Genomic DNA, 25,347 nt, shown 5'->3' on the forward strand with positions numbered 1-25,347 from the left:
CTGGGGCTGGCAGTGCAGCAAGGAGAGTGAGTGAGTGAGGAGTGTAGATCCAGCACTGCTGGCTCTGCACACTTCCCATCAGCTACAGCTTTGCTTTGGGTCATGTGTGGAGACAGCTGGAACTCTCCATGGTTACTGAAGGTGCCTGCACACTCAGGGGGGAGTCAGTCCCTGAAGCTACCCCTGGGTCTGGGCTCATCCTGCAGTGATGCTTTTGGCTTTGTACCCACCCTGCTCTTTGCTGTCCTTCTGCCCTGTCTGCACCTCTGCTTCTCTGCAGCCCTTTCCCTAGCATGGCATTACCAAGTTTGGGATCATTGTGGAAGTGGAGGGGAGTTTTTGGCCCAGCTGTGGGGTGAGATGTGGGCAAGCGTGGGGGCTGTGGAGAGGCTCTGGCTTTGACCCTGGGGCACTCAAAGTTGAGCAGAGCTGCTTTGCTGCCTGCCCAGGCTGGAAGGGCTTTCAGGCCAGCAGTGAGCCTGGGCTTGTTTTGGGATGGGGCCCTTGGCACAGAGTGACCCTGAAATGCTGCCCTGAGGTTGGTGCCATGCTCTCTCACGAGGTCATCAGGGGGCAAGGAGGGCACTGCCAGTGGGTCTGGCCGCCTTTCCCTACCTTTCCTGGGCTTCATCTCCCTGGGGCGTGGCAGGGCTGGGGAGGAGGCAGATGGGGAACAAGCTGTGGGTCCCCATCAGTGCTGCACCCCCACCCAGAGCCTCGCTGGGCTCCTCGCTCTGCTGGCACGCTCTGGGGAGGCGGAACACTTCAACACATGAAGGAGAGCCTCCCTCTAATTACCAGGAGTGATGAAAGCCTCTTAGGCAAGAAGTGATGAGGGAAGAGTGCCTGACCGTGGGAAGGAGAGAGACGGCGCAGATGGCACCGTGCTGCCAGCAGCCTGTGCCCGTGCCAGGAGCACAGCATGGCACAGGGACACCTGGGCAGCCCAGCCCTGCTGCCCAGCCTGACCCACAGCCAGGGACCCCTGCCTCAGCTCCTTTGGGCCTTTGGGCAGCCCTGCAGGGTGCTGTGGTGGTCAGCAGGGCCGAGGCAGGGCTGTGAGCAGGGTTCACCATGTTACTGGCAGCCAGTGCTGACTTACTCACCACTCTGCCCTGGACCTGCTCTAAATGCAGCAGACATGCTGCAGAGCAAGGTGTGTGTGTGTGGGGAGTGCTCTCACAGTGGCATTTGGTGTCCTTATGGCAGAAGGGAGAGTGTGGAAGCCATCCCTGAGGATGGGGCTTTAGGAATGGCTCAGTTAAGTCAGAAGCAACTGGGAGGGCCAAATTAGGAAGGGGGAACCATGCACCTCAGTGTGTACATGGAGGATAACCTGAGATCCTTTCACAAGGGGAGACCAGCTGGGACCTGCAATAATTAAATGGCAAAGGAGACCCTAAGATGAGGAGGGTCTTGAAATAGCCAAGATTTGGCCTTTGTCCTGAAGAACTGCAAGTGGAGCTGTTGGGGCTGGGGTGCCCAGGGCAGGGCTGCATCAGGAACTCACCCAGGTGCTTTGAGATGCCTTGTGAGGTGGTAGAAAGGACTGGAGAGTCTTTTTGCAGGACCTGGTGACTGGAAAATCTCTTCTTTGGAGGATGGTGGGGGCGATTGATGGGAGGTTGTGCTGCAGCTTGATGGTTAGCTTGTGGCTGCTTGTGCTTCTCTCTTATGTGACCTCTCTGGGGCTGAGCTATTCCCATGAGGATTAATCTGTGTGTTCCCTGTCCTGCCCCTCCATATCCTGGATTTATCTGCCCACTGGTCCTGCCTGAGCCCTCAGCAGGAGGGCAGGACTGTCCTTTGCCTTTGTTTGTGTTCCCTATTTCCCCCACCCTCTGCACCTCCCTCCATCAAAGCAGCCAGAGATAGGAGGCTGGGGCTCTGCTTTTAAGTTGAATCTCTGCAGCTGAAATAAAATTGCATATATTTGCATAAGGAGCATCTCAATTAGCATATTTGTGGGTAAAGCTAAAAGGGCTGTTCATTTGGAAGTGAAAATGTGAGCGAAACATGGAAATGACTTCCAGCCCCCTTTGCAAGCAGCTTAATTAAATATTTCCTTAGTGTGTGTGCACGGATTTGGGAAGCTCTTGCTGTATATGTAATGGTGTGTGAAACCCCAGGGCAGGCAGGGGGACCTGCTCCTGCAAAGCCTTGGGTGTGTCTTTGCACCCTGGGCTGCCCTCACCCTGTGGCCCCCTCGGGTCCCCACACCTCCAGAGTGACAATTCTGCTGGAGGGTGAGGGATCTGGCGTGCCAGGCTCTGCCACCAAGGATATCTTCTCCAGGAGGATTGTCTTTCTGCTGCCTCACAGGGTGATGCTGTGTTTTCCTGTCGTTTCCCAGGGGTTGAGGCAGAGAGGTAGCTGTTTAGGAGGAGGATTGGGCTGGGCAGGGCTGCCTGCCTCCTGCCAGAGCTGTGTTCAGGGAAAGAGCCTGTCTTTGTTTAAATATAATTGCTTTGGGCCTGATCCTTTTGATGCTCGGATCAGTGAGGAGCAGGTATGAGCCTTCTAGGGTGAAAACTAGTGCTGCTGCTTTTTTCTTTTCTTCTTTTGTTTTTCTTTCCTTTTTTTTTTTTTTTTTTTAAAGCCAGACTGATTATTTTTACTGCCTTTTAGCCTATGCCTCAGCAGCTCTCCCATCTCCTCCTTTGAGAGAACAGCTTGGGCTGCACAGACATGCCTGGTGCAGACCCACCCTGTGCAGGCTCCTGTACTAAATGTGGGACCTGTCTGCTCTGCCCCCAAAAACAGCATGGCAGGGAGGGCTCAGCCCCTTCCCTCCTCACAGGGATGAACCCCTAAAAGCCTCCCTCCAGCTGTGGGATGCAAACAGGGATGCCTGGGAGGGGGTTGAGGTGCCATGCCTGTGAATGGCTGTGGGACTCTTGTGTGTCCCCTCCTGCTTTGGGGAGAGCCATCAGATCTCGGGCTGGTTTCATTGCTAAGAGGTTGTTGAGGTGCTGTTGGGAGAGAGGAGCAGGAGTGATCCCTGTGCACAAAGAGCCCTGAGAGGAGGCTGGGGGGGGAGATGGAAGTGTCTGAGGCTGAGGAGGGGTGGAAGGCACAGGCACAGCGCAGGCCTGGGGAGGGCTGAGGGGGCTGAGGGAGGGGGTCACACACAACCTATTGTGAGTGCCTGAAAGGCCCTACAGTCCTGAAATGTTAATCTGACCCAACCTTTCGCCAGTTATAATTTTCCTCTCAATGAGTATGCATTAATCTGGCCCTTTCTCCCCTGTTCCCCCGTGGTGCAGAGCCCTTGTTCTGCTGCCTCTTGCTAAAATCGCCTTTCAGTGAACCCAAATAAAGCTCCCAAAGTCTGGAGCTCAGCCCCTGCTGCACTGGGGTGGTCAGGGTCAGCCTGCCAAGAGGAAGAGAGAACGTGGCCTCTTCAGCTGGGACACAAATCCTGCAGTGCCTGAAGGATCATATCCCCCCACCCTGCCATGGGCAAAGCCTGGGGGCTCAGGTTGTGCAGGATTCTCCCTCCCAGTGCTTGCCCAGTGCCCCATGGATAAGGGATCCTTTCCACCCCGAGGTACAAGATCACCTGGGGATGCTGTCCTGCTGAAGCATCCCAAGAGATGTCCCTGTGCACTCTGCCTTGATGCTGCCCTAACAGTGCCCATTCCTGTCTCTCTGCAGGTGCCTGTCCTGCGTGAACGGCTCCTTCCCCTGCCACTGGTGCAAGTACCGCCACATCTGCACCCACAACGCTGCTGACTGCTCCTTCCTGGAGGGCCGTGTCAAGCTCTCTGAGGTAAGAGTGTGAGACTGCTCCCCTCGCCTGTTCTGGTCCTGGCAGGGTCCCCTGCCCTCTGGGGAAGGGGTTAGAAGAAGGCAAACTCCTTCAGAAACCATTCCCACTGCTTCTCCTGGGGTGCTGGGACTACCTGAGGAGCTATGAGGGAGGAAAGGGAAATGCTGGTGGGGAGAGGCTGTGTGGCTGAGGAGATGCAGCTTGGGAAGTCGGCTGAAGCCCGGAGCACTTTAGGCTGAATGAAAGGAAAAACAAAGGCAGAGATGCTAAAGCATTTTCCTTTGATGTTTGTGAAGGGAGCAAGCTCGAACTGTCATTGCAGAACAACTTGTTTTTGGAGAGGGGAAGGTTGAAATCTGTAAAACAAACTGTTTTGCTGCACCTCATGCCTTCTTCATCTCAGCTGCTCTGCTAAGGAACATGTTCTTTTGTGGGGGCTCATCCTGTGCAGCATCCGTGCCACCCACTGGGGATAGCTGCCATCAGCAGGGTGTTTGCAGGACATCCTGCTGTCCCCAACCTGTGGTGGCTCCTTGGCTTGGGTATGGAATCTGGCAAGGCACTGTTGGCTCTACAGTAAATGCTGATTTGGATCCTGAAGGGAGAGTTGTGGGAAGGAAACTCTGTCCCTGTTCTGGAAGGGGGCTCCAATTAACTTATCTGGGTTTCCCACTGACTGTACATGGCCCCAGTGGGAAGGGTCCTGCTGCCGCCAGGGGAATTTACTAACCTGAGAAAGCTGGAAAAAGCTGTTTTCTCCTGGCTTGTGCTGTGAAGAAATCCAGTGAGCAATCTGCCTGTCTCAGGTATCCCTGAGGTCACACTCCAGCCAGCCAGCCAGCCCTGGCATTGCCTCTGCAAATGCAGCACGTGGTGTCCAGAGCTCTGGAACACAGCAGTTCTCATCTGCCCATTCCCACCATGGGATCTGCCCCCCTCCTGCCAGTGAACCCCAGAGCCTCTGGCTGTTCCCCACAGTGGGGGTGCCCTTGGGATGTGTGCAGCTCTCCACAGGCTGCCTGCTCAGGAGCTTGTGTCACTGCCCAGTGTGAGCAGGCTGTCCCCCAGCAGACCTTTTGGCCACCCTGGGAAATGACCAGTGCCTGCTTTGAGGTTTGGACAGCCTGGCTCAGCCTGTTTGCACATTGGTGTGGCCTCAGCAGTTCCCAGCAGGGATGGTGAGGCACCCTCAGAGCAGCTGCAGCTGTGGGCTCTGTGACCAGGCTGGGATGAGACATCCTGTCCCCATCCCTGGCCATCCTGGTCCCCAGCAGGGTGGTGTGGTGGGTGGGGGGGCTCAGTGCCAGCCCCATGGCACCACCAGACGAGTTAATGGTAGGCATCCAGCCCCATCCTCTCCCAGGAAGGTTATTTTAAGCAGGATTTGGTCTGTCTGTGTTGGCTGGAGTGTGTTGGGCACTGGTCAGGAAATGCAGGGACAGAGGGTAACTGTCTCTGCTCCTTCCCATGGGTGGTTCACCACAATTTCCTGGGTAGGAAAGTGGTTGTTTTGTAGGAAAACAGAGTGATCCATGGCACTCTGTCCATGGCATGCCAGGAATGCTTGTCTGGGGGGGGCAAGGGCTGGAATGGGCAAGGGTAGGAGCCACCACTCACATAAATGTGCCTGGAAATGGTGACAGCAGGCAGGATGTCTCTGTCCCCTGGCTGTGGTAGCTCTAAAGCCTGAACTCTGGAGATTGCCCTCTTCTGTGGCTTTGCTGGGGGCATGCAGGGCTGGGAAGAGGTGATGAAGCAGCACAGGCTGCTGTTCATTTCTCATCCCATAAAGCTGCTCCTCTGAGACAGCCCCTGCTGATGCAGAGCTGCTGTGGAGGGTAAAAGGCTCCTGGGCTGTGGGGAACAGGTGTGTTTGTTCAATTAAGTAGATTCAGTGTTTGTTCTTCCCTCCCCATCACTGGGAATGGCTGAGGACTTTGTGAAGGAGCCTCAAAGCTGAGGTCAGGCCCAGTCGCAGACTGCCTTCATCCCCTCTCTGCTGATACACAGCTCCTCTGGAGCTGGGAGCTGCCAGAGAAAACCCAAATGGCAGCATTTGCAGTGTGGTCCTAAAGCTCTCACCTCTACAGACAAACCTGGACATCCAAGTCATGTTCTCATCCAGCTAGAAAAATGGTTTTAATGGAGAAAATCTGATGTGTGATGTTTGGGAGTTTGTGTGAGCTGGGGCCTTGCCTTTCTGCTTATCCCATACCTTCATAGCTGTCCCCTCCTGGGGCCTGGGGCTCTGCTGGCAGGGGCTGTTCTTGGCAGGACACAGAGCTCTGTGGGCTGTGCAGAGTGCTCCCAAGGGATGCAAGCCCTGGGCAGTGCCAGACCAAGTTGTGTCAGCAGTTGGACTCGCTCATAGGGGAAATGAGTTGTCCTTGTACCCCCACCCCTCCGGGCACCCTGGGCGTCCACCAGCACCAGGTGCTTCCTGTTTGGGCACAGGCTGACATTTTTGCTGGATGAGACACTTCTGCTGGCAGATGTGGGGCCTGTGACATCATGGGGGGATTGGGCTCAAACTGGGAATGAGCAGAATGAGCCCCCCCTGCCTGGGTGGGGAGAGGGACACCCGTGCCTGCTGTGCTCCCTGGGCATGCCTGCACACAGCCATGGTGAGCCCAGCCTGGGGCCAGGGACTTACCCACCACCCCAGCTGGGCTGCAGCAATAATTGCTGAAAAAGGAGGAGATAGGAGTGTTGGAGAGTGAGCCAGGAGTTAATATTTGCCAAGTATGAGTGTGCCCTGTGGGGAAGGCTTGTGCCACCCATGGAGTCCCCCTGCAGTGTGGGGGAGATCAAGCAGGCAGGGGCTGCTTCCTCTGACAGCACTTCCAAGCTGGGAACTGGTGGGGAAAAACCACCATGGAATCATGGGGACACTCCATGGAAATAGCAACAGGCATGAGGTGTGTCCCCACTGTGAGTTGAGCTGGTTCTGGAAGTGGGGATGAACTGAAGCCCCATTTTGCAGAGTGGCAGCTGTGATACAGAGCAGGGAGGTGGCAGAGCAGTGCCCGGTGTCCCCAGACTGCCCCAGCCCTGTTGCCATCTCTGGCTGGGGCTAACACTACTGACCCTCTCAGCTTTTATTTTGTTTAGTGTGTTTTGGAGATAAATAGTTTCTCCCCTTGAAAACTGTGCTTTTGGGGAGTACAGACTTGTGAAGAACAGAAAACCCAAAGAGTAAAAGTGGTTGGGTTTTTCTGTCAAGATTCGCTAAATGAAACAATTTCTTTTTCTTTTCTCTGCATTGTTTGAAAGTTAATTAATCATACTGGCAGAGATAAAGGCTGGCACTTTGCAAGGCTCAGCCTGGCTGGCTGCAGGATGGCAGGAGGCAGCTGGGCAGCCTTGGTCACACATGGCTGCTGGTGGCTTTGGGGCCAGAGCTGCCCCTGCAGCCACACTGTGGCCATGGGGAACTTTGTGAGAGCAAAGTGGCTGTGTCCTCTGCATTTCTGTTTCTAAGGCAGCTCACACGTTATTCCCTCTGATGTTATTTCAAGGCAGCACTCTCAGGAGTAGCTGCTGTAGGTGTGAGACCTGTGCCCGGCTCAGCAAAGTCGGTGTGGGATTGCATCAGGCTGTTGTTGCAAAGTGTTACCCGCCAGGGCTGCAGAGATGTTTTGCTGCCTGAGCTAATTTATTTTTGCTCCCTCCTGCTCCCCTGTGCTTTGCACACCAGAGTCACCAGCTCCCCTGGAGCAGCTGGGAGCCCGTGGCTATTAAAAGTGGAGAGCTTTGCCCTCCCAATGTCTCCTTCCCCAGAGGCTGGCAGGGAGGTGCTTTCCTTGCTTTCCTCCCCAGCTCAGACTCAGCAGCATCCCCTGGCTGGAGTCACTGTGTGCTGGGCAGCCTGCAGCCAGGCTGAGTGGGGTGACACTGCTTTGAGCTGGTGCAAATAGAAGCAGCAGCAGCAAAATTTGCTGCAGAGCAGGTTCTCTGCCACACTGCAGGAGCACATTGCTGTGTCAAAGAGGGAAAAGGCTTTTCGGTCTGCTAATGAGGGAAGGAGGATGGAGGCTGTAAGGGAAGCAGGGAGGCTGAGCAGGTAGCTTGACAGTGCACAGTCCAGTGGGCATTGACTCTGAAACCTACTGGCTGCAATGGTGGCATTGAAGTCCATGATGTTACCAGTTGGCCCAAACACGTGTTGCTGTTGCAGCGGCAGGTTACAGATTCTAGAGATGGATCCTCTCCCCACCTCCCACCTAAATCAACCTGAGCTGTAGAGAACACTCTACTGCCCTGCCACCAGGTTCCTTTGTGCTGTTCTTTTCTGTCTTCAAAGTTTTGGGCAGAGCAGGTGTAGGATGCTGGTTTGGGGTTGCTGCACATGAGGATTTTCTCAAGCATGTGCTCAGGGTGGTGTTTTTGCAGTGCATTGCCAAGCCTGCCCGCCAGGAGAGGGTCACAGCAGTGCTGGGGGAGGCTGTACAGTGTTCCCATCTCATCATCTGCTTCTTGTTCCCCTTGCAGGACTGCCCTCAGATCCTGCCTTCCACGCAGATCTACATCCCCGTGGGTGTGGTGAAGCCCATCACGCTGACGGCCAAGAACCTGCCGCAGCCGCAGTCGGGGCAGCGCAACTACGAGTGCATCTTCCACATCCCGGGCAGCACCACGCGTGTCACCGCCCTGCGCTTCAACAGCACCAGCATCCAGTGCCAGAACACCTCGGTGAGTGGGCAGCAGCTCTCCCTGCTGTGGGCCCTGCCTGTGGGCTGCTCCTTCCTGCTGCCCCAGGCCCACCCCAGCTTGTTGCATGGGCAGTTTTGCTCTCTCGTGGCAGGTACAGGGTTTGTGTTGCTTGTGGGATGTGAGGGGGCTCCCTGACACTACCCCCAGGTGCACTGGGAGGCTGCTTGGGGTTGTTCCAGATAGGATCAGTGCTGAAGCCACCAGGATTTAGGGAGCACTTGGGTTTGCAAAGCTGAAGAAAGTTGCCTGGGCTGGAGCCAGCTGGGCCTGGATGTGCTGGAGCCCCCCTGACACCAAGCTGTCCCATTTTACAGGCGGGACAGAGGTAACACCTCTGTGTCCCATTGCACACTTGGAGCCCTCCACATGCAGCTGTGCCTGCCAGCCCTGCAAGTGCTTCCCCTCCTCCTCTGCAGCCTCTGTCCATCCCTGGCTCCATCCCTGATCTGACCAGCAGCTGCCTCCTTCCCCTGCCTGCCTGCCCTCCATCCCATGCTCCCTCCATTGCTCCCTGCCTCTGTGTCCTTGCCCCCTGTCACTTCAGCTCTCTCCTGCAGGCATCTCTGCCCTCTCCAGGCACCTTATCCCCTAAGTGGGTTTAGCAGCCCTGGGTGAGCTGTGTGTGTGCCTCTCACTGAGCACTAGCCCATGCACAAAGCCACTCTGGGTGCTAATAGCCCCACTGGGAGCTGGCATTGCTCAGCTCCTCAGCTGCCTGCTGTGCTCTACACCGACCTGCCCTCATCCAGATGCAGCCAGCCCCTCCCTTTGCTCGCCCGTTTAATCCTTTTAAAATTTGTTTTTCATCTCTCCTACTGTGAAAGCTCATTTGCAGCCTAACACCAGTGCTGATCCCTGCTCTCTTTGGTGGCACAAGTGACATTTAGAAACCACTGAAGATGAGCACTGGCTCCCTCCCTCCTCCAGCAATCCCAGGGCTGCAGAGCCTTTGGACAGGAGGAGCATCCTGAGCCATTGGTCCTGCCCTGAGCAGCAGCCCTGGGGGATGCTGTGCAGCCAGTGCAGCCCCCTGCCAGCTCTCCCCTGCCTGGAGCTGCCTCCTGCCCAGCTCTGTAGTGTGGGGTTTGGCTGAGTTTGTTCCAGAGCAGTCTGGGACACGTGTGCTGCAGGATGCTCCCTGTGGGGAAGCGCTGTGGCTGCACAGTGCTGACAGCAGCAGCCTGATGGCTCCTGGGGGTGCTGGGGAGAGGTGCCTGAGCCACAGGGGAGCCTTTACATAACAGAGGTGGAGCTTGCAGAGAGGCTCTGAACGGTGTGGACTCATTTCTCCCCACTATGCTTCAACTTGTCAAGCAGGGGGGAGAGTGAAGCACAATGCATTCCCTGTGTTTCCCAAGGGATGCTGTGGCTGCCAGGGTTGCATGGCCTCTGCAGCCCTTCTCCAGAGGGATAGGACAGCTGTAACCAGCACCTTTTCCTGGGCTGACAGTGGTGGATGTTTGACCTGGAAATTGTCAGGGATGCTGTGAAAACAGGACAAATTGTCAGAAGGGCATGTGTATGGTGTTGTGAGGTGCATGGGGAACAGGTAGCAGCAGCTCCATGGGCTGCACTCTGGGGCAGGAGATGTGGCTTTTGGGTGCAGGGTGGCTTCACAAAGAGAAAAACAGAGTTTTGACTTGAAAGAAGCTGCTTTGCTTTCAGGGTCTGCTCGCCTGCTTTAATGTTTGAGGGCAGTGAGCCAGGCTGCATTATGGTGTGGGGGATTCAGATTCACACTTGTGTGGTGTTTGTCTCCTTCATGCCTTTTTGCAGTCCATCTGGCTGCTTGATAGTGCTTCAGGCTCTCCCAGCCATGGCCCAATGCTTCTTCCATTGCACTTCATCCTTTGGGTTAGGATTTTGGTGTGGAGAGCACTGGCAAGTGGAGAAATAGGAGAAGGATGACATCTTCCCAGCCAACTAGTGAAGGATGGATGCCAAAAGGCATTTAAGCCCACAGTGTTTCCAGGAGTTCAGTGGGATCTAAACAAGAGGTTAAATACTCTGTGGAATAAGGGATACATTCCTGAATCACTGGTGAATGAAAGGCATAGTAAGTCAAGCCCCTTAAAACTCTTTGTCTTTTGTTTTAGTGCTTGTCAAACTCCAATGACTTGTTAGCACTCTGAAGAAAGGACATCTTGGTTAAATATTCAGCAGTCCATTCATTAAGGGCTGAGTGTTGACTATAAACATCGTTTGAAACACCCAATAGATCTTTGGCAAACTCAAGGGAGACCAGCTCTGGTATTCCCCAGCATCCCAGGCCATAAACCAAGCTGAAAGAACATTTTCTGCCTCCTCACTTTGGTCTCTTTCTGCTCTTCCAGAAGAAAGCAACCCTAATGGTTTTCCACATATATTGTAAAGATGCAAAAAGGAAAGACAAGCCTAACTAAGAAAATGAAGATCTTTGCCAATAAACTAATTTTTGCAAATTGATTGCTTTTAATCTTCTGGAGGCAGACTTTTCCAGTCTCTTTTTGCAGCAGAGAATGGAGAAATGGTCACCTGTCTTAATGCATAAGGTTGATGCCACTGAGATTCATTCTCCAAATATCCTTGCCTCTGCCTATTCTTTCCCATTTGACATCCCTCAACAAAGTTCATCCTCCTGATTGCTGCAGAAATGGAATAGTTTTGCAGTTGAAAAGTGCCACAGTCCCAAATCTGCACTAATGCCTGTAACATTGGACTTGATCTGATTTAGCCTTGGCCTTTGCAAAATGGCTACAGGTGTTTCTCACTGTCAAGGCTTTGGCTTTTCTCTCTAAAATGTTCCTCTTAAGGCTGAAATAGCCCCAGAGCTGCTGTTTCCCTTTAAATATATAAATAGGAAGAACCCCTGATCTCCTTTTCATGAGCTTGTTGTCTCAGCACTTTAAATTAAGCATCATGCCTCAGTAATTTCCCTTTCTGTTTAACCAAAGCCCCACGTGGTGAGGAGCAGCTGTGCCACCTCCCTGGCTCCCTTTTGGTTCCTTTCTCACCAGTGCCCTTGGCATGGAGAGCCCACCTTGCCCACAGTTTCTGCTGTGGAGGTTCCTGCCCTCTGGCTCAGCTCAGGTTGGGATATTCACCCTGGAGTGAGAATTATTGCTGGGACACAGTGGTGTGGGTGCAGAGCAAGCTGGGCTGGCAGGGTGGGCACATGTGTGGTACCCCAGTGTGGGTGCTGGGGAGTGAGGTAAGACTTCTCAGATTTACATTTTCTGGGTATTTTTTGGTTGCTGTAGAACCTGGGCGTTGTTCTGGTGTATTCCCAGGGTCTCAGGTTGTCACACCATGCTGGATTTGAGGCAAGAGGAATCCAGGTGAAGGAGCTTGTGTGTGTTAGGGGTAGAAAGAAGGAGATCCATGCGAAAAGAGAAAAAGGAGATGCAGAACCAGAGGCTGAGCGTTCCTGTCAAGTTGTGCCGTTGTGCGGATGGCGGTGTTTTACTCAGCCCAGGGTATATTTATAGAGGAACATAAATCATACACACATGCCCTGTTCTGAGCACTGCACACCTCCACTATATGTATCTCTAATTAACCAGCCATGGAGAGGGAAGCAGGATTGGAGCCCACAGCCCCAGCTCCGTTCGCCAACAAAGCCACGCTCTCCATCCTAGCGGTGCCTACATTTATCTTTCCTGCAGCAGTGTTTAAAGTGAAAAGGGAGTATCAGGAGAGTTTGATAGGATCCAATTAAATTCCAGCAGATAAAATAATGATGAATTGCAGTTGAGCCCTGGCGAGACGCGATGTACATTACTGCCGTCCCCGTAGTGCGGGGAAGGAGTTGAGGTCATCAACTACAGAAAAATAGGACACAGCTGCAGCCCGAGCTCTCCTCCAGAAATGCAGCCCAGGGGGATGGTGCATGTGGGAGTGAGGGGGGCTGCACAGGAAATTTGGATGTGTGGGTTTGCCTGCAGAGGAGCAGCCCCTGTGCTGCCTTCCCCAGGGATGGGTTGGGCAGGCTGTGGCTGCAGTGGGATGGATGCTCTATGGGAAGGGTGTGATGGCTCTGGGGCTGCCCTGCCTCCCCTGGCATGGCAAGGGCTGGTGCCTCGTCCAGTTGGCATGGCATTTGCAGCAGCATCCCAAAGTGCATCTCAGTGCAATCTGCCCACAGATTTGGGGTGTTTCCTGCTAGCTGCAGCTGTGTCTCCTGTGTGGCTCCCTGGAGGTGCCTTCTCACAGTGCTGAATCTCTCATCCCAAGGGAAGCTGGGAGCTCTCAGTGCCTGTTGCTGCTAGCTGGTGGGTGTGTGAGCAGTGGGCTTCCTAGAATCAAAAGTGGGACTTCCACAGCAGGTGACAGCCACAGCCCTTGTTGTTGGCAGGGCTGGTGGCATTCCCTGCATGGGGGCAGGGTGGATGTGAGAATCAGAGATGTGAAAAGAACGTGAGGTTGGTGGTTGTTATTTGGGAAGATGCCTGAAATAAGTTTTGGGTAAAGAGCCTTGAGAAAGGCTTAGTGAGGAGTTCTCTTGCCTGAACTGCACCTCTGCAGAAGGAGACCTTGCTGGGAAGATCAGTATCTAGGTGGATGAGGCTGAAACATCCTCTGTCCTCTCTTCCACATTTGCCTTGGAAGCTCTTCAGGGAGGGACAGGGAGACTGGCTGGGTTAGGTAAGGGGCCAGGCAGTTCTCATCTCAGTTGCTGACTCACTTGACATCTTTTCTCCCATCCCCTTCTGTGGGCTGTGCTGCATCAGAGCACATCACTTTTGGGCACTGTTGGTTTGCTCTCAGGCTGTGCCCGTTGCATTTTGCTCCCAGAGCAAACATCCCTTTCCCATAGCTTGTCCTCATAGCAGTTTCCAAGCCAAATCAGCCTTTGGGCACAGCTGGGTGTCCTGGGCACCTTTGTGGAGTGGAAGATGGTCTGACAGCAGGGCTGCCTGGGTAGGTGCATCCCCCCACTCACACCCATCCTGGCCCACTCCCCTGCTGCTGCTCATCCCGGTCTGCTGCCAGCCACTGGGATTGATTAACTGGGAGGTTAATAACAGTTAAGTGTTTAATGGGTGTTTAACACCATGTTAGCTCTGAACAGGGAGGAGCCAGCGTGATGGAACCTGTTGGCTGTCTGTGAGCTCCTTTTTGGTTCCCATAGGATGGACAGATTGGTAAGCACCCCCTGCCTGATCCCCACCAGCTGTGGGGCCTTCAGGGCTGGAAGGTGGCTGCTGCTTCACTTGGATGCTGCTGCCTCCCTGGCTGTGGGTGGAGAGGCCACTTTTGTGCTTACAGTATGGCAAGGGCTGGTGTGAGGAGGCCCTTTGCAAACACCTTTCAAAATATGAGATGTTTTGGAAATGAGATCTGATGGATCTCCAGGTCCCAGGAGGCCAAGCCTGGAGCCCCTGCAGCTGCAGCTCCTGCCTGTGCACAGCCAAGTCCTGACTCCAGCTCCAGTGTTCCACAGAGACCAGGAACAGCATCCAAGCCACAGACCTACTGCTGTCTCTGCAGGGCAGGTTAGAGGCTCTGACAGACATGCAGATGCAGAGGACACATTGTTCATTGATATCCTTGTTCCCTTAGTGATCCCACGCTTTGAACACCAGCTGAGGCAGCAGCTCCTGGTCTGCCATTCCCTTCACACAGTCCTGTGCTCCTGCTGTTCCCCTCTGTCTGCTCCAGCTCCCTGCCACAGCAAAGTCAGCATCCTCAGTCCTGTGCCCTTTCCCAGAGGGAGACAGTCTCTCCTGCAGTTGGCCTCTTGCTGTCTCAGGACTGGTGCATGAAGAGTTAATGTTCTCCCTCCCTCTCCCCCTATTCTTCTTCCTCCAACCCACCTCCCAGAAGAACTAATTTCCAAAAGCAGCCGGGGCAGAGAGATGCAAATAAATGTTTTGGACAGCTGCAGGCTGGATGCCTTCCCGAGATGCCAGGGCCCCAAATGAGACATGTCAGAGTACAAATTGAAAATGCCAATTTCACTTACGCTGCCACGTGGCTCGTCACAGCTAAATTCTGCTCCAGCACTGCCACCACCCTCCCCAGCATGTGCTCCCTCCTGCTGCCAGGGAATGGGCTCTGCTCACTGCTATGGGTCTGGCCAGCTCCTTGTTGTGGTTCTGTTGAGGATATTCTTGGGTGGGAGTAGGACAGCGCAAGGTGAACAGATCTGGACTCCTAGCCAAGTTCTGGCTTCATTTTCTGAGGCCTGGTAACAGGGATGTTGCTGAGAGGCTCTGGTGGTGGATGGTGCCTGGTGGGGATGTGGTGAAAGTTATCTGAGCAAGCACAACAAGAGCTGCCATGTCCAGGGGGTTCTGTTGAGGGTGATGGGGCTCTGCCTGTAGACAGGAGATGGTGGTGGAGCTCTTGGGTTTGCAGCTGGCTGTGTTATGGCTGACAACTGCTGTGTGCAGCTGACTAGCAGCAGCCTTCCTCCCTGGGGAGGGCTGCATTTTGGGGTCCTCCACCCTGCGTTTGGGTGGGATGGCTCGTGGACAAGGGATCACCAAGAAAAAGCTGTGATGGAGAACCAGGCTTGGCTCTCATTGGCACCCTGTAGTGCTGAGGGAGGGGTGTGTTGCTGTAGCCAGGTCTCACTCTGGGCTTGTGCCCCATTTTGGTGCCATGTCTGATGCTGGCTGGTGATGCTGCCTGTCTGGGGGAGACTCAGCACAGCTTTGATGGTCAGGTGAGAAGACTGAAGTGCCGTTTTCCAGCTGGCCTCCTTCATGGGCCACCCCTTGTGGAGGGGTCGAGTGGAACAGAGCCTCTGCAGAGGATGGGGCACTGTGTGGGGCAGCAGAGCTGGGGGACATGCTGAGGCCACCTCCTCTTGGTACAGCCTGGGGCTGTGAAAGGTGACACTGGCACTGCCTGGAGGTGGTGGCAGGGCTGTGGGTGAACCACTGCTGGTGCATCCACTGCTCTCTAACAAACTCCAGCAAGCCATGAATCATTCATTTAATCTCTCCTGACACGCCTGTCATTTTCTCAGGCGAGGAGCGGGGAATCTCTTGCCGAAGGAGGTCATTAGCTGTCAGGGATGGTTCCAAATGCCTTCCTGCCTCTGTATCGATTAAACCTCTCTGGCTGCATGCAGGGGCTTTGCAGGGAATACTGATGGTGCTGCTGGGGCTGGGACTCAGCTGTTGAGGCAGGGCAGAGGGGTCTGGGTGGGGAGGAGGTGCTGGCCAGGCCAGAAGGAGAAATGGAGGTGGATTTGTCTGGACAGCAGCAGGTCCAAGGGCCTGAGTTTTGGTCTCCTAAAGCTGGAGGGGTAGAATTCCCTGGTGTCACCTTCCTACCTGGAAACTCAGGGTAGTAGTTCCAGTCATGAAATGGAGAGCAGCCAATGTCCAAGCACAGTGTGGAGCTGGGGCATCTGGGGATGTGGTGTGCTCTCTCTTGACCTCTTTCTGAGGGCCAATGTGGCACTGGAGTGGTCCTCAGCTCTGTCTCACCCACAGCCATGTGGCCACAGCTTTGTCATTTTGTTAGGGGTGATGGGGCTGGAGAGTACTGTGAGGGACATCCTCCCACTGGCTGTTGGGGGTGACTCTACTGAATCCACTCCTGTGATGTGCCCAGCCTGTCCTCCCCAAGCTTCACTAGTGATGACCATAATCCCACATGTCCAACTGAGCATCCCTGGGCTGGGGAGGACATGGGGAAGGGCTTGGGAGCCTTGTGGGGAGAAGTACATCTGTGCTGCAGAGGCACCATCTGTTTCTTCCTCTTCCAGCAGCAGCAGCTTTAGACCTTTGAGTTGATGGGCTTTGGGTCTATTTACAAACCCTCTTTTTGCTGCTTTATCTTTTTTTGTCAGTCCAGCCCACTGGTTTCATGTGCTGTGACTGGTGCTTTGATGAGTGGCTGTCAGACCTGTTTGTCCCTAGCCAGCAAGTCCCAGCCAGGACCCCATCCCTCTCCTCTGGCTGATGGGAGATATCCATGTAATGGGACTGTATGTCTCTCTATGCCCCTCACCACCAGGACATTTGTCTCAATAATTAACAGGCTCTGCCTCCTTCTGTTTCCTCCTGCAGTATTTCTATGAAGGGAATGACATCAGTGACCTGCCCGTCAACTTGTCTGTGGTCTGGAATGGGAACTTTGTCATTGACAACCCCCAGAACATCCAGGGTGAGTGAGGGATGGGATGGGACCTGGCCCAGTGCCCCCTCAGCCTCCAGGCTCTGGACCATAGTTTGCACGATGTTTGGTGGGTTTTTAAACAAGAGGCTTTCCCCAAGAGCTTTGGGAGGCACTCTACTTTGGTGTTGAGTCCAGTGTGTTGCTGGCTCCTTCCTGTGGGGGTTTGTCCAACTGGGAGCTGATGGGAACAGCCAAGATCAGCAGCCTTTTCCCCCCAATTCTTTTCCCATGGGCTGGGGGGCCGTGCTGACCCTGCCCTCCTCCGTCCCTTGCAGCCCACCTGTACAAGTGCTCGGCGCTGCGGGAGAGCTGCGGGCTGTGCCTCAAGGCCGACCCGCGCTTCGAGTGCGGCTGGTGCGTGTCGGAGCGGCGCTGCTCGCTGCGCCAGCACTGCCTGGCCTACGAGAGCAGCTGGATGCACGCCAGCAGCGGCAGCAGCCGCTGCACCGACCCCAAGATCACCAAGGTACGTGCCACACCCTGTGCCCACCCCAAAATCACCCAGGTATGTGCCACACCCTGTGCCCACCCCAAAATCACCAAGGTTTGTGGGACACCCTGTGCCAAGGGACCCTCACGGGATATGGGGATGGGGATGGGCTCTTCGGGCAGCTCACGGCAGCCAGATCTACTCAGTGTCGCAAACATCTTTTATGAAAAATCTTTTCCTTAGGATTTTTCCTCCTGAGAAGCTGAGAAGCCTCAGGAACAAAATGTAAACAATGGTTATCTGCTGCTGGGAATGCAACTGGTGGATCTTTGATTGGTCTCATAGGGCTGTTTCTAATTAATGGCCAATCACAGTCAGCTGGCTCAAACTCTCTGTTCAAGACACAACCCTTTGTTATTCTTTCTTTTTTTTTCTATTCTTGACTAGCCTTCTGATGAAATCCTTTCTTCTATTCTTTTAGTATAGTTTTAATATAATATATATCATAAAATAATAAATCAAGCCTTCTGAAACATGGAGTCAGATCCTCATCTCTTCCCTCATCCTAAGACCTCTGTGAACACGGTCACAATTCAGTGTTTAGTAATTGAGTGGTTTTTGTCACCAGTTCCATTTCCAAGGCTAAAATCCTCTCTCCACCACCCCTGTGCACTGGGCTTTCTGGCTCGTTTCCAAAATTCCAACCCTTCCTGCACGTGACTGAGGGATCCAGGGAAGCTCTAGGTTGCTTCTTGTGTTGCCGTGTGCACTGGGGCCGGTAGTTCATCATCACCATCCCATTTCCCTGACAGCTTTTATGACCTTTGCTTTTAGGATTGTGTATATTAATATTCACATGCCTGTTGGGCTGGGATCCAGGTTCACAAGGAGGGACTGGTGGGTATTTCAGCTGGATACCTTCTGCTAACCCACTCCTGGCCAGGCCTCGAAGGTGTTAATTACTGGAGTCTTAGCACAGGATCTGATCTGTTTGGGTTTCAGTGCCTTATCTGATGGAGGCTGGAAATGAGAGTGCTTCGGATGGGCCCTGCAGTGTGCTGGGTGGCAGCCATGTGGAGAGAGAGGGGAACAGCCCTGCTGGGCACATCCCTGCCTGCAAGCAGTACTGCCTGCAGAGTTGCCTGGGGCTGGTGGAGTGCTGGCAGGAGAAAGGATCTATTCCTGAAAAAGTGGGATTGAGCCTCAGAGCCTGCATCCCTACATGGAAGTTGTGTGTAGAGCTGCAGGGCTCCCTGTCAGCTTCCCACTGTGCTCAGGCTGAACTCCCCAAATCCAGACCCCTAGGGGTGATGGGAGTGGAGGATGCTGTGGGGCAGGTCATGGCCTTGCTGTAGGCTGTGCCCTGGTCCTCTTGTGTTCAGGTGACCAGGGCTGCAGGCATTTACACACACACACACACACACACACCACTCACAGCAGCTTCCCAGCAGCTGATGGTGCCCAGCATTGGTCACAGCAGTTGGTCCAGAGCTGATGGTAACAGCTCTCCCCCCCAAATCATTATGAGATTTTACAGTAATTGCAGGTGTAGCAGGAACACATCTGTTAGCAGGTAGGCTTGACCTTGACACTGCTCTGTGTCAGTGCCCTGGGAGGTGGCAGGCAGTGTGGATGTGCAATGGTTGTGGGTGTGATGCTGCTCCTGTAGCCTGCCTGCTGCCTCCCACTACCCCAGTCCCACACCTGGGCTGTGGGCATGCTTGCAGGTGGTCCAGAGAAAAGCCTAGTGCAGAGAGGGCAGCACAGGGCAATGGGGGAGAAGAGTCTCCTACAGTGGTTTCATGAGGAGGTGAAGGCTCCTTCCTGGCCAGCTCAGCAGCGTGCAGGTGTCCTCACGGTGGTGGGGCTGGGCTGGGAGATGACCTTCACCCTTGAATCATTTGCCCATTGTTCAGTCGTGGGGACAAGCCCCTTCCAAACCTCTGTGGTGTCTTGCCTAGTGCTCACTGTGACCCTCAGAGTGACATTCTTTCCCTTGGGAAGGGGGTTCCCCTTGGTCTCTGCACCTCCTGGCTGTGCTGTGGCCACCAGAGCTGAGAGCAAGCCAACTGCTTGTACCCGCTGGAGCTGGTTGCTTGTTGATGTAAAAGGACCCTATGAAACCAATTAGGAGAAAAGCAGCATTGTTTGTTGGGGCCAGGGGTCCGGAGGTGGAGGGGGAAAAGGGGGGGTTGAGCAGCTATTGCTCTCCTTGGCAGCTCCCCCCTCCCACACACCTTGTTTGGCTGTGACCTCCTTGTGCTGGCTGGCCAGCAGAGTCATTTCGTTCCTGGGCTCCTTCCTCCCCAAACACGTGGCCCTTGTCAGTTTTGCTGCGGAGGAAGAGGCTGGAACATGCAGGAGCAGCTTTTAACACTCATTTAGAAACACCAAACAAACAGCCTCTTCTGCCAGCCTTCCCACCAGAGCTTTCTGGAGGGGAAGACCCAACCTGCTGCTGGCTGCAGCTGCTAGAATGAGCTCCAATTCCAGACTTGGGCAGGGGCTGAACAAGGTTTAGGCAAACAGTGGTTCCCCACAGCCCCAGAGGGTTTTGTTGCTGTGTAAATAGTGAGCTGTGACTGCCTTGGCATGACCCAGGGTTCAGCACCAATCCTAGCTCTGCTGCTGGCCTGGGACACGTCCTGCAGGATACCTGTGTGGAAGGGCACTGGCTGCTCCTGCGTGAATTTGTGTGTGCTGAAGGTCACCAGCTCAGGGACAGAAGTTAACCCCAGAGGCAATGGCTGTAGTGGGACTGTGCAGAAACAGCCCCTGGCTCCATGCAGTCCATCAGGGTTGATGATGTGGACAATATCCACTGCTGCAAATTTCCCACCCTCAGCTCCTCTGCTTTTCCTTGCTGTGGAGATGATGTTCAGGAATGAGCCCTTCCCAAGGAGGAGGAGGATCCATCTGGCTCAGGCCCCAGGGCTACAGCTGCCCAGCTTTGCCAAGGATGGAAAGAGCTTACATGTGCTTGGTCGTGGCTTGAACCTGTCCAGGAGCTGGGCTTAGTGCAGGCAAAGGTGCCTGGCAGTGCCAGAGGGGAGGAGCGGCTGCTCTCAGCCATCACCTGCAATAGAACCATCCCTTCCCCTGGGTCAGGCTGGGATTTCTTCCTGGACTGACCCAGCCTGCATTCCCCTCTCCCTCTGCTGCTGCCTGCAGCTGCCTTGTCCTCTGCTGTGTCTTTGTGTCGCTGGGACCCAGCTGTGTCCCCAGGCCCACTCAGGGCATGCAGCTCTGCCATTCCTCCCAGTCAGTGCTGCAGGTGGGCGCTGACCTCAGGGCCAGCAATCACTGATGTAAAGCTGCCTGTAATTGCCTGGTTAGAGGCAGAGTCCCCACGTACCTTGGAACAGGGCCCACACCCCTGTTCATCCCTCATTCTGCCACTGTCTGTCAGGCCACACCTGTCTGCTTTATTGGGCATCATCCTGGGAAATGAGGCGTGGTGCTGCACTGAGCTCCCCTCCCTTCCCAACTGGCCTCAGCAAAGGGTTTGCTGGGGAAGAGAAAAGCATTTCCCCCTGCCTGCCATTTCCCCTCTGCAGGGACCTGTTGGAGATGCTTTCTCCTTTGAGGACATCTTGGACATGGAAATCTCATACCTGGGCACCTGGGACCTGGCCAAAAGCCAGGCACATCCAGGGCTTCCTTGCTGGTTCAGTTGATGCTACCCTGTCTCCTCCAACTCTTATGTCCTTGTCACCCAGGAGATGGCTGTGCCTGCAGGAGAGTGTCCCTATCCCAGCCCTCTGCTTGGACATCTCTCATGTCTCCTGGCTTGTTCCTGGGGGGATATTGTGGATACAGCTGTCATTGGGGAGGTCTTTCCTGCTCTGTGGGCAGCTCACACATGTGCTGGCATTTCTCATCACCTGTCTGCTCCTTGCTGCTTGTAACACATATCCTGCAGCTGCCTGGGCTGCAGCCTGCCTCAGTGAGGCGTCCCTGTGGCTCTGCATCCTGCTGACAGACCCTGCTCTCTCCTAGCTGTTCCCTGAGACTGGCCCCAGACAAGGAGGGACCCGTCTGACCATCACTGGCGAGAACCTGGGCCTGAAGTTTGAGGATGTTCGCTGGGGTGTGCGAGTGGGCAAGGTGGCGTGCATCCCCATCGAGAGCGAGTACATCAGCGCCGAGCAGTAAGTGCTGCTGAGGGGTGGGTGTGCTCCAGGTCACCTCAGGAGGGTTGGGACAGCACTGATGGTGTTAAAATGCTGCCTGTGGCTGCACAAGGCATAGAGCTGAACTGGGAGAGAAATACCTGCTGGTTGTGGTTGCTCTGGGAAGGGCTCAAAGGCTTTGGGGAAGCTTCTCTGAGGGCCACCACCTTGGTTTCTCATGGATCTGCTGGCACCTGAGACCTTTGCTTTGCACAGGGAGTGTCTTGGTGCCAGGACACTGAGAGTTTCTTGCTCTCATCTCTTAGGATTGTGTGTGAAATCGGAGATGCCAGCCAGAGCAAGGTGCATGAGGCACGGGTAGAAGTGTGCATCCGGGACTGCACGCCCAGCTACCGGGCCATATCCCCCAAGACTTTCACCTTTGTGGTAAGCCCAATGCTGGGGACAGGTCTGTCACCTCAAAAGGGAGGTGATGCTGGGTGGTTTTAGGTGGTTTTCTGGCTGAGTTGGAAAATTTGCCATCATTTTCCTGAGGGGGAGGGGAGGGTTCTCTAGTCAGGCATTGAGTCATGATGATTGAATTTCTCCAAGGCTGCCAGTGCTCTGCCTCCCCACTGTCCTGCTGGCACTGCCAGGCTTTAGTACTGCTGTGTCTCCCAGGTCCTCTCATCTGTGGTCCTGTCACCTGGTTGAAGCTGCTTGGGGGTAAGGATTTCTGTTCCAGCCTGTCTGACTCCAGGGATGCCCTTTTCCTTTGACAGATGCCCACTTTCTCCCGTGTTGTCCCAGCCCGGGGCCCTCTCTCTGGTGGCACCTGGATTGCCATTGAAGGCACCCACCTCAACGCTGGCAGCAACGTCTCCGTGACCATCGGGGGACGGCCCTGTGCTTTTTCATGGTGAGGGGCACACAGGGTGGTGGGGAAGGGGCAACAGGCAGCTTCAAAGGCAGTGGGACCCCCAGACAGAGCAGCAGCCAGAGGCCTGGGCTAGGAAGGCAGGAGAGACCATGGGAGCCAAACCCCCTGGGTGGCCAAAGGTGTCTCCTCTTGAAACCTCTGTGTGTCAGAGGCTGCAGGAAGAGCCCTAAGAACAGAGATTTTTCTCTAAAAGCACAAAGCCCTGAGGCATGAAGTGGATAATTTTTAGATTAGGGATGATAATGGAGCGGCTCTTTAAATATTTTCCTGCGGTAATTACTGGTTATCAGCCCTAATCGCTGCTGTTTGCAGCCGCCGCACGATGGGAACGCTCAGGAGCTGCTCCGTCTTTCCCGCCTGCCTTTTGTTTCATTTCTTGGGTTTTTGTTTTTTTTAATTTTTTCCCTCCTTTCTCTCTTCACCCCCCAGATGTTTCAGAAGGGGAAAAGGGCTGGGGCAGGGGGCTCCCTGGCTGCCCTGGCCTCTCTCCTGCCCAGGCACTGACAGGTTGTGTGTTTGTGCCCCAGGAGACGTTTTTATTCCCTCCTTTCTCTCTTCACCCCCCAGCTGTTTCAGAAGGGGAGAGGGGCTGGGGCAGGGAGCTCCCTGGCTGCCCTGGCACTGACAGGTTGTGTGTTTGTGCCCCAGGAGAAGCGCCCGTGAGATTCGCTGCAGGACCCCCCCAGGGCACGCCCCTGGTGGCTCCCCCATCCTCATCAGCATCAACCGAGCAGAGCTGAGCAACCCAGAGGTGAAGTACAACTACACAGAGGACCCCACCATCCAGAAGATTGATCCTGAATGGAGCATCAACAGGTGAATTGCAAGGAGCTTGTGGGATGAATGGGAGACTGTTTCCCGTACAGATTTCCCGCTCCTGATGGGCACATCTCAGTGCTGTGATAACTGCCAGGCTGCACTCCAGAGATGTGGCAAGAGGAGTGTGAGCAATGGCTTGGCACCAGGGCCCTGCTAACTCCTGGCCTACAATGCTCAGCCTGGCAGGGGGCAAGAACAGAGAGTGCTTTGGATCTGCTTAATTTCAGCTTGACATTTGGTGGCAGCAAATAAAATTAAAATATTTCCCATCGGGGGATTTTTTGAAATGTTTACATATTTTCCTAAAAGGCTTGAATTGGCTGGAGAGGAGACGAAGGAATCCATTAAGAGCTAGTGCCAAGGGAAACCTTCCCCAGGCTGTTGATGAGAAGCAAGCTCCCCAGAGGCATGGCCAAGGTTTCTGGGAGCACTGGGCTTTTAACACCAAATCATGGAGAATACCTGGCAGAGTTCAGCCTCTCCTGTCACCCACTGCCTCTGTGGTGGAGAAAGGGTGGCAGAGAGGAGCTTGTACTTGGGATGCTTTCCTGTTGTGAATGCTTAGTTAACTTTAGCTTGGGAGCCATCTTCAGACCCTCAACCTGCACACAGGGTGGGATGTCAGTGTTAATCACCAGGTTTTATATCTCTATTTGGCCCTTGGGTCAGCTGAAATGATTTTACATTGATGCATGCCAGGTTCTGCCAGCCATGCAACATATGGGTGGGATAAGAGATACCTGGGGCATGGTGGCTCACCTGGGCTGGGGCAGATGGGCATCTGGCTGGAGATGATGGCTGCTTCCTTCCTAGAACTGGGGATCCAGTGCCAAGCTGCCTTTCATAACCCACTGTCTCCGTGTCTCTAGTGGTGGGACATTGCTGACTGTGACTGGCACCAACCTGGCCACCATCAAAGAGCCCAGGATCCGGGCCAAGTACTGCAGCTCTGAAAGGGAGAATGTAAGTGGTGCTGGCTGGGGCTGGGGGCAGAGCACAAAGAGTAGGGATATTGTCTGTGTGAAATGCAGGGCAGAAAGGGCAAAGGCACCTTTGCCCTTCAGGTGTGATGGTCTGGAGAGGCTGAGGTGCAGAGGCTCCTGCCCCAAAGAGAGGCACCAATCTCTCTGCAGAGCCTCCAGCCAGGTGCTTTCAGGAGAGGGTTGAGATCTCAGCATTCAAAACTGGTGGGAGGTTTGTGGGACACCTATACGATATTGACAGAAAGAGCCCATCTGCCGCTTGCCATTCCTTGCACATCCATTGCAGACAGGAGTCTGTCTCTGCCCTGGGGTGGGATGTGATGCCTGTTGATAGAACAGAGCAAGAGATTCCAAATCTGAACCCTCTGTCCAGAGCCACTGCTTTCAGGAGATCCTTGTGGGGTCTGATCCTGCCCACCTTGTTGGGAGTGTGTCTGACCTGGTTCTGTGCCTCCTGCAGAACTGCACTGTCTACAATGACACCACCATGGTGTGCTACGCTCCCTCCATTGACAACCCTGTGCGGAGCCCTCCCGAGCTCGGCGACCGCCCGGATGAGATCGGCTTTGTCATGGATAACGTCCAGGCCCTGCTGATCATCAACACCACCAATTTCGTCTACTACCCAGACCCTGTCTTTGAGCCACTCAGCCCCACAGGGATGCTGGAGTTGAAGCCCAGCTCTCCCCTCATCCTCAAGGTAAAGAGTCTGCACCTGGGGGAAGAGGTAGGGACATGTCCCTCTGTGGAGGTGGCATTTTGTCTCTTCTGGAGAAAAGATTTTGCCTTGTGTTGGGCTTCTTTAAACATTCCCCATTGCATGAGAGCTGACAGTCTCATTCCTTGTCCCCTCAAAGGGCAGGAACCTGCTCCCACCAGCTGCTGGGAACTCCCGCCTCAACTACACGGTGCTGATCGGAGACACTCCCTGCGCCCTCACGGTGTCTGAGACACAGCTCCTCTGCGAGTCCCCCAACCTCACTGGCCAGCACAAAGTCACAGTAAGTGCTGACACTGGTGCCTTTGCTCCCTGTGCCTCGTGTGTCTCAGAATGTCAGTCTTTATGCCAGCACCAGCCCTGCTGTGTGCTCGTCCTTGAATGAGGACCAGATAATAGGTGTATGTGCAAGAGCGTTCCACAGGAGTCAACTTCCTGCTCCCTAGGCATCCCTCTTCCTAATCACATCTTTGGTAAGGGCAAATACTTTGTCACCCTCCCCCACATTCAGCTGGGTGTTACTGGTGCCCTGGCTGGCGCTGGATGCAAGGCAGGGGGGATTCCCACCTCTCCCCCTCAGTGCTGGCACATGCTGCAAGGCAGGCTCCTTTGTTTGTGGGGTTGTATCACACTCCAGGACTCTGCCATGTTAAAAGGGACCCGGCACAGTCCTCCCCAGGCTCCCCATCCGTGGGGAAACTCGCTTTACATCCCATCTGTTACTGTAATGTTGTCTGAATGAGAC

At 54.5% G+C, this 25,347-nt stretch overlaps 1 protein-coding gene across 1 annotated transcript in view; it reads left to right on the top strand.

The window, feature by feature from the left end:
- Positions 1 to 25,347, top strand: part of PLXNA1 (plexin A1) — a 115,119-nt gene that overhangs the window by 60,183 nt on the left and 29,589 nt on the right. Inside the window, exons 9-19 of the mRNA XM_058813203.1 lie at positions 3,658 to 3,772; positions 8,264 to 8,464; positions 16,492 to 16,588; positions 16,876 to 17,066; positions 21,030 to 21,181; positions 21,469 to 21,589; positions 21,925 to 22,061; positions 22,731 to 22,898; positions 23,771 to 23,864; positions 24,345 to 24,584; positions 24,742 to 24,885. Of these exons, the coding sequence (XP_058669186.1) occupies positions 3,658 to 3,772; positions 8,264 to 8,464; positions 16,492 to 16,588; positions 16,876 to 17,066; positions 21,030 to 21,181; positions 21,469 to 21,589; positions 21,925 to 22,061; positions 22,731 to 22,898; positions 23,771 to 23,864; positions 24,345 to 24,584; positions 24,742 to 24,885 (1,660 nt within the window). The remainder of the gene's footprint in view (positions 1 to 3,657; positions 3,773 to 8,263; positions 8,465 to 16,491; positions 16,589 to 16,875; positions 17,067 to 21,029; positions 21,182 to 21,468; positions 21,590 to 21,924; positions 22,062 to 22,730; positions 22,899 to 23,770; positions 23,865 to 24,344; positions 24,585 to 24,741; positions 24,886 to 25,347) is intronic.

Source organism: Ammospiza caudacuta, chromosome 12 (assembly GCF_027887145.1).
Source record: "Ammospiza caudacuta isolate bAmmCau1 chromosome 12, bAmmCau1.pri, whole genome shotgun sequence".
Lineage (NCBI taxonomy): Eukaryota > Metazoa > Chordata > Aves > Passeriformes > Passerellidae > Ammospiza > Ammospiza caudacuta.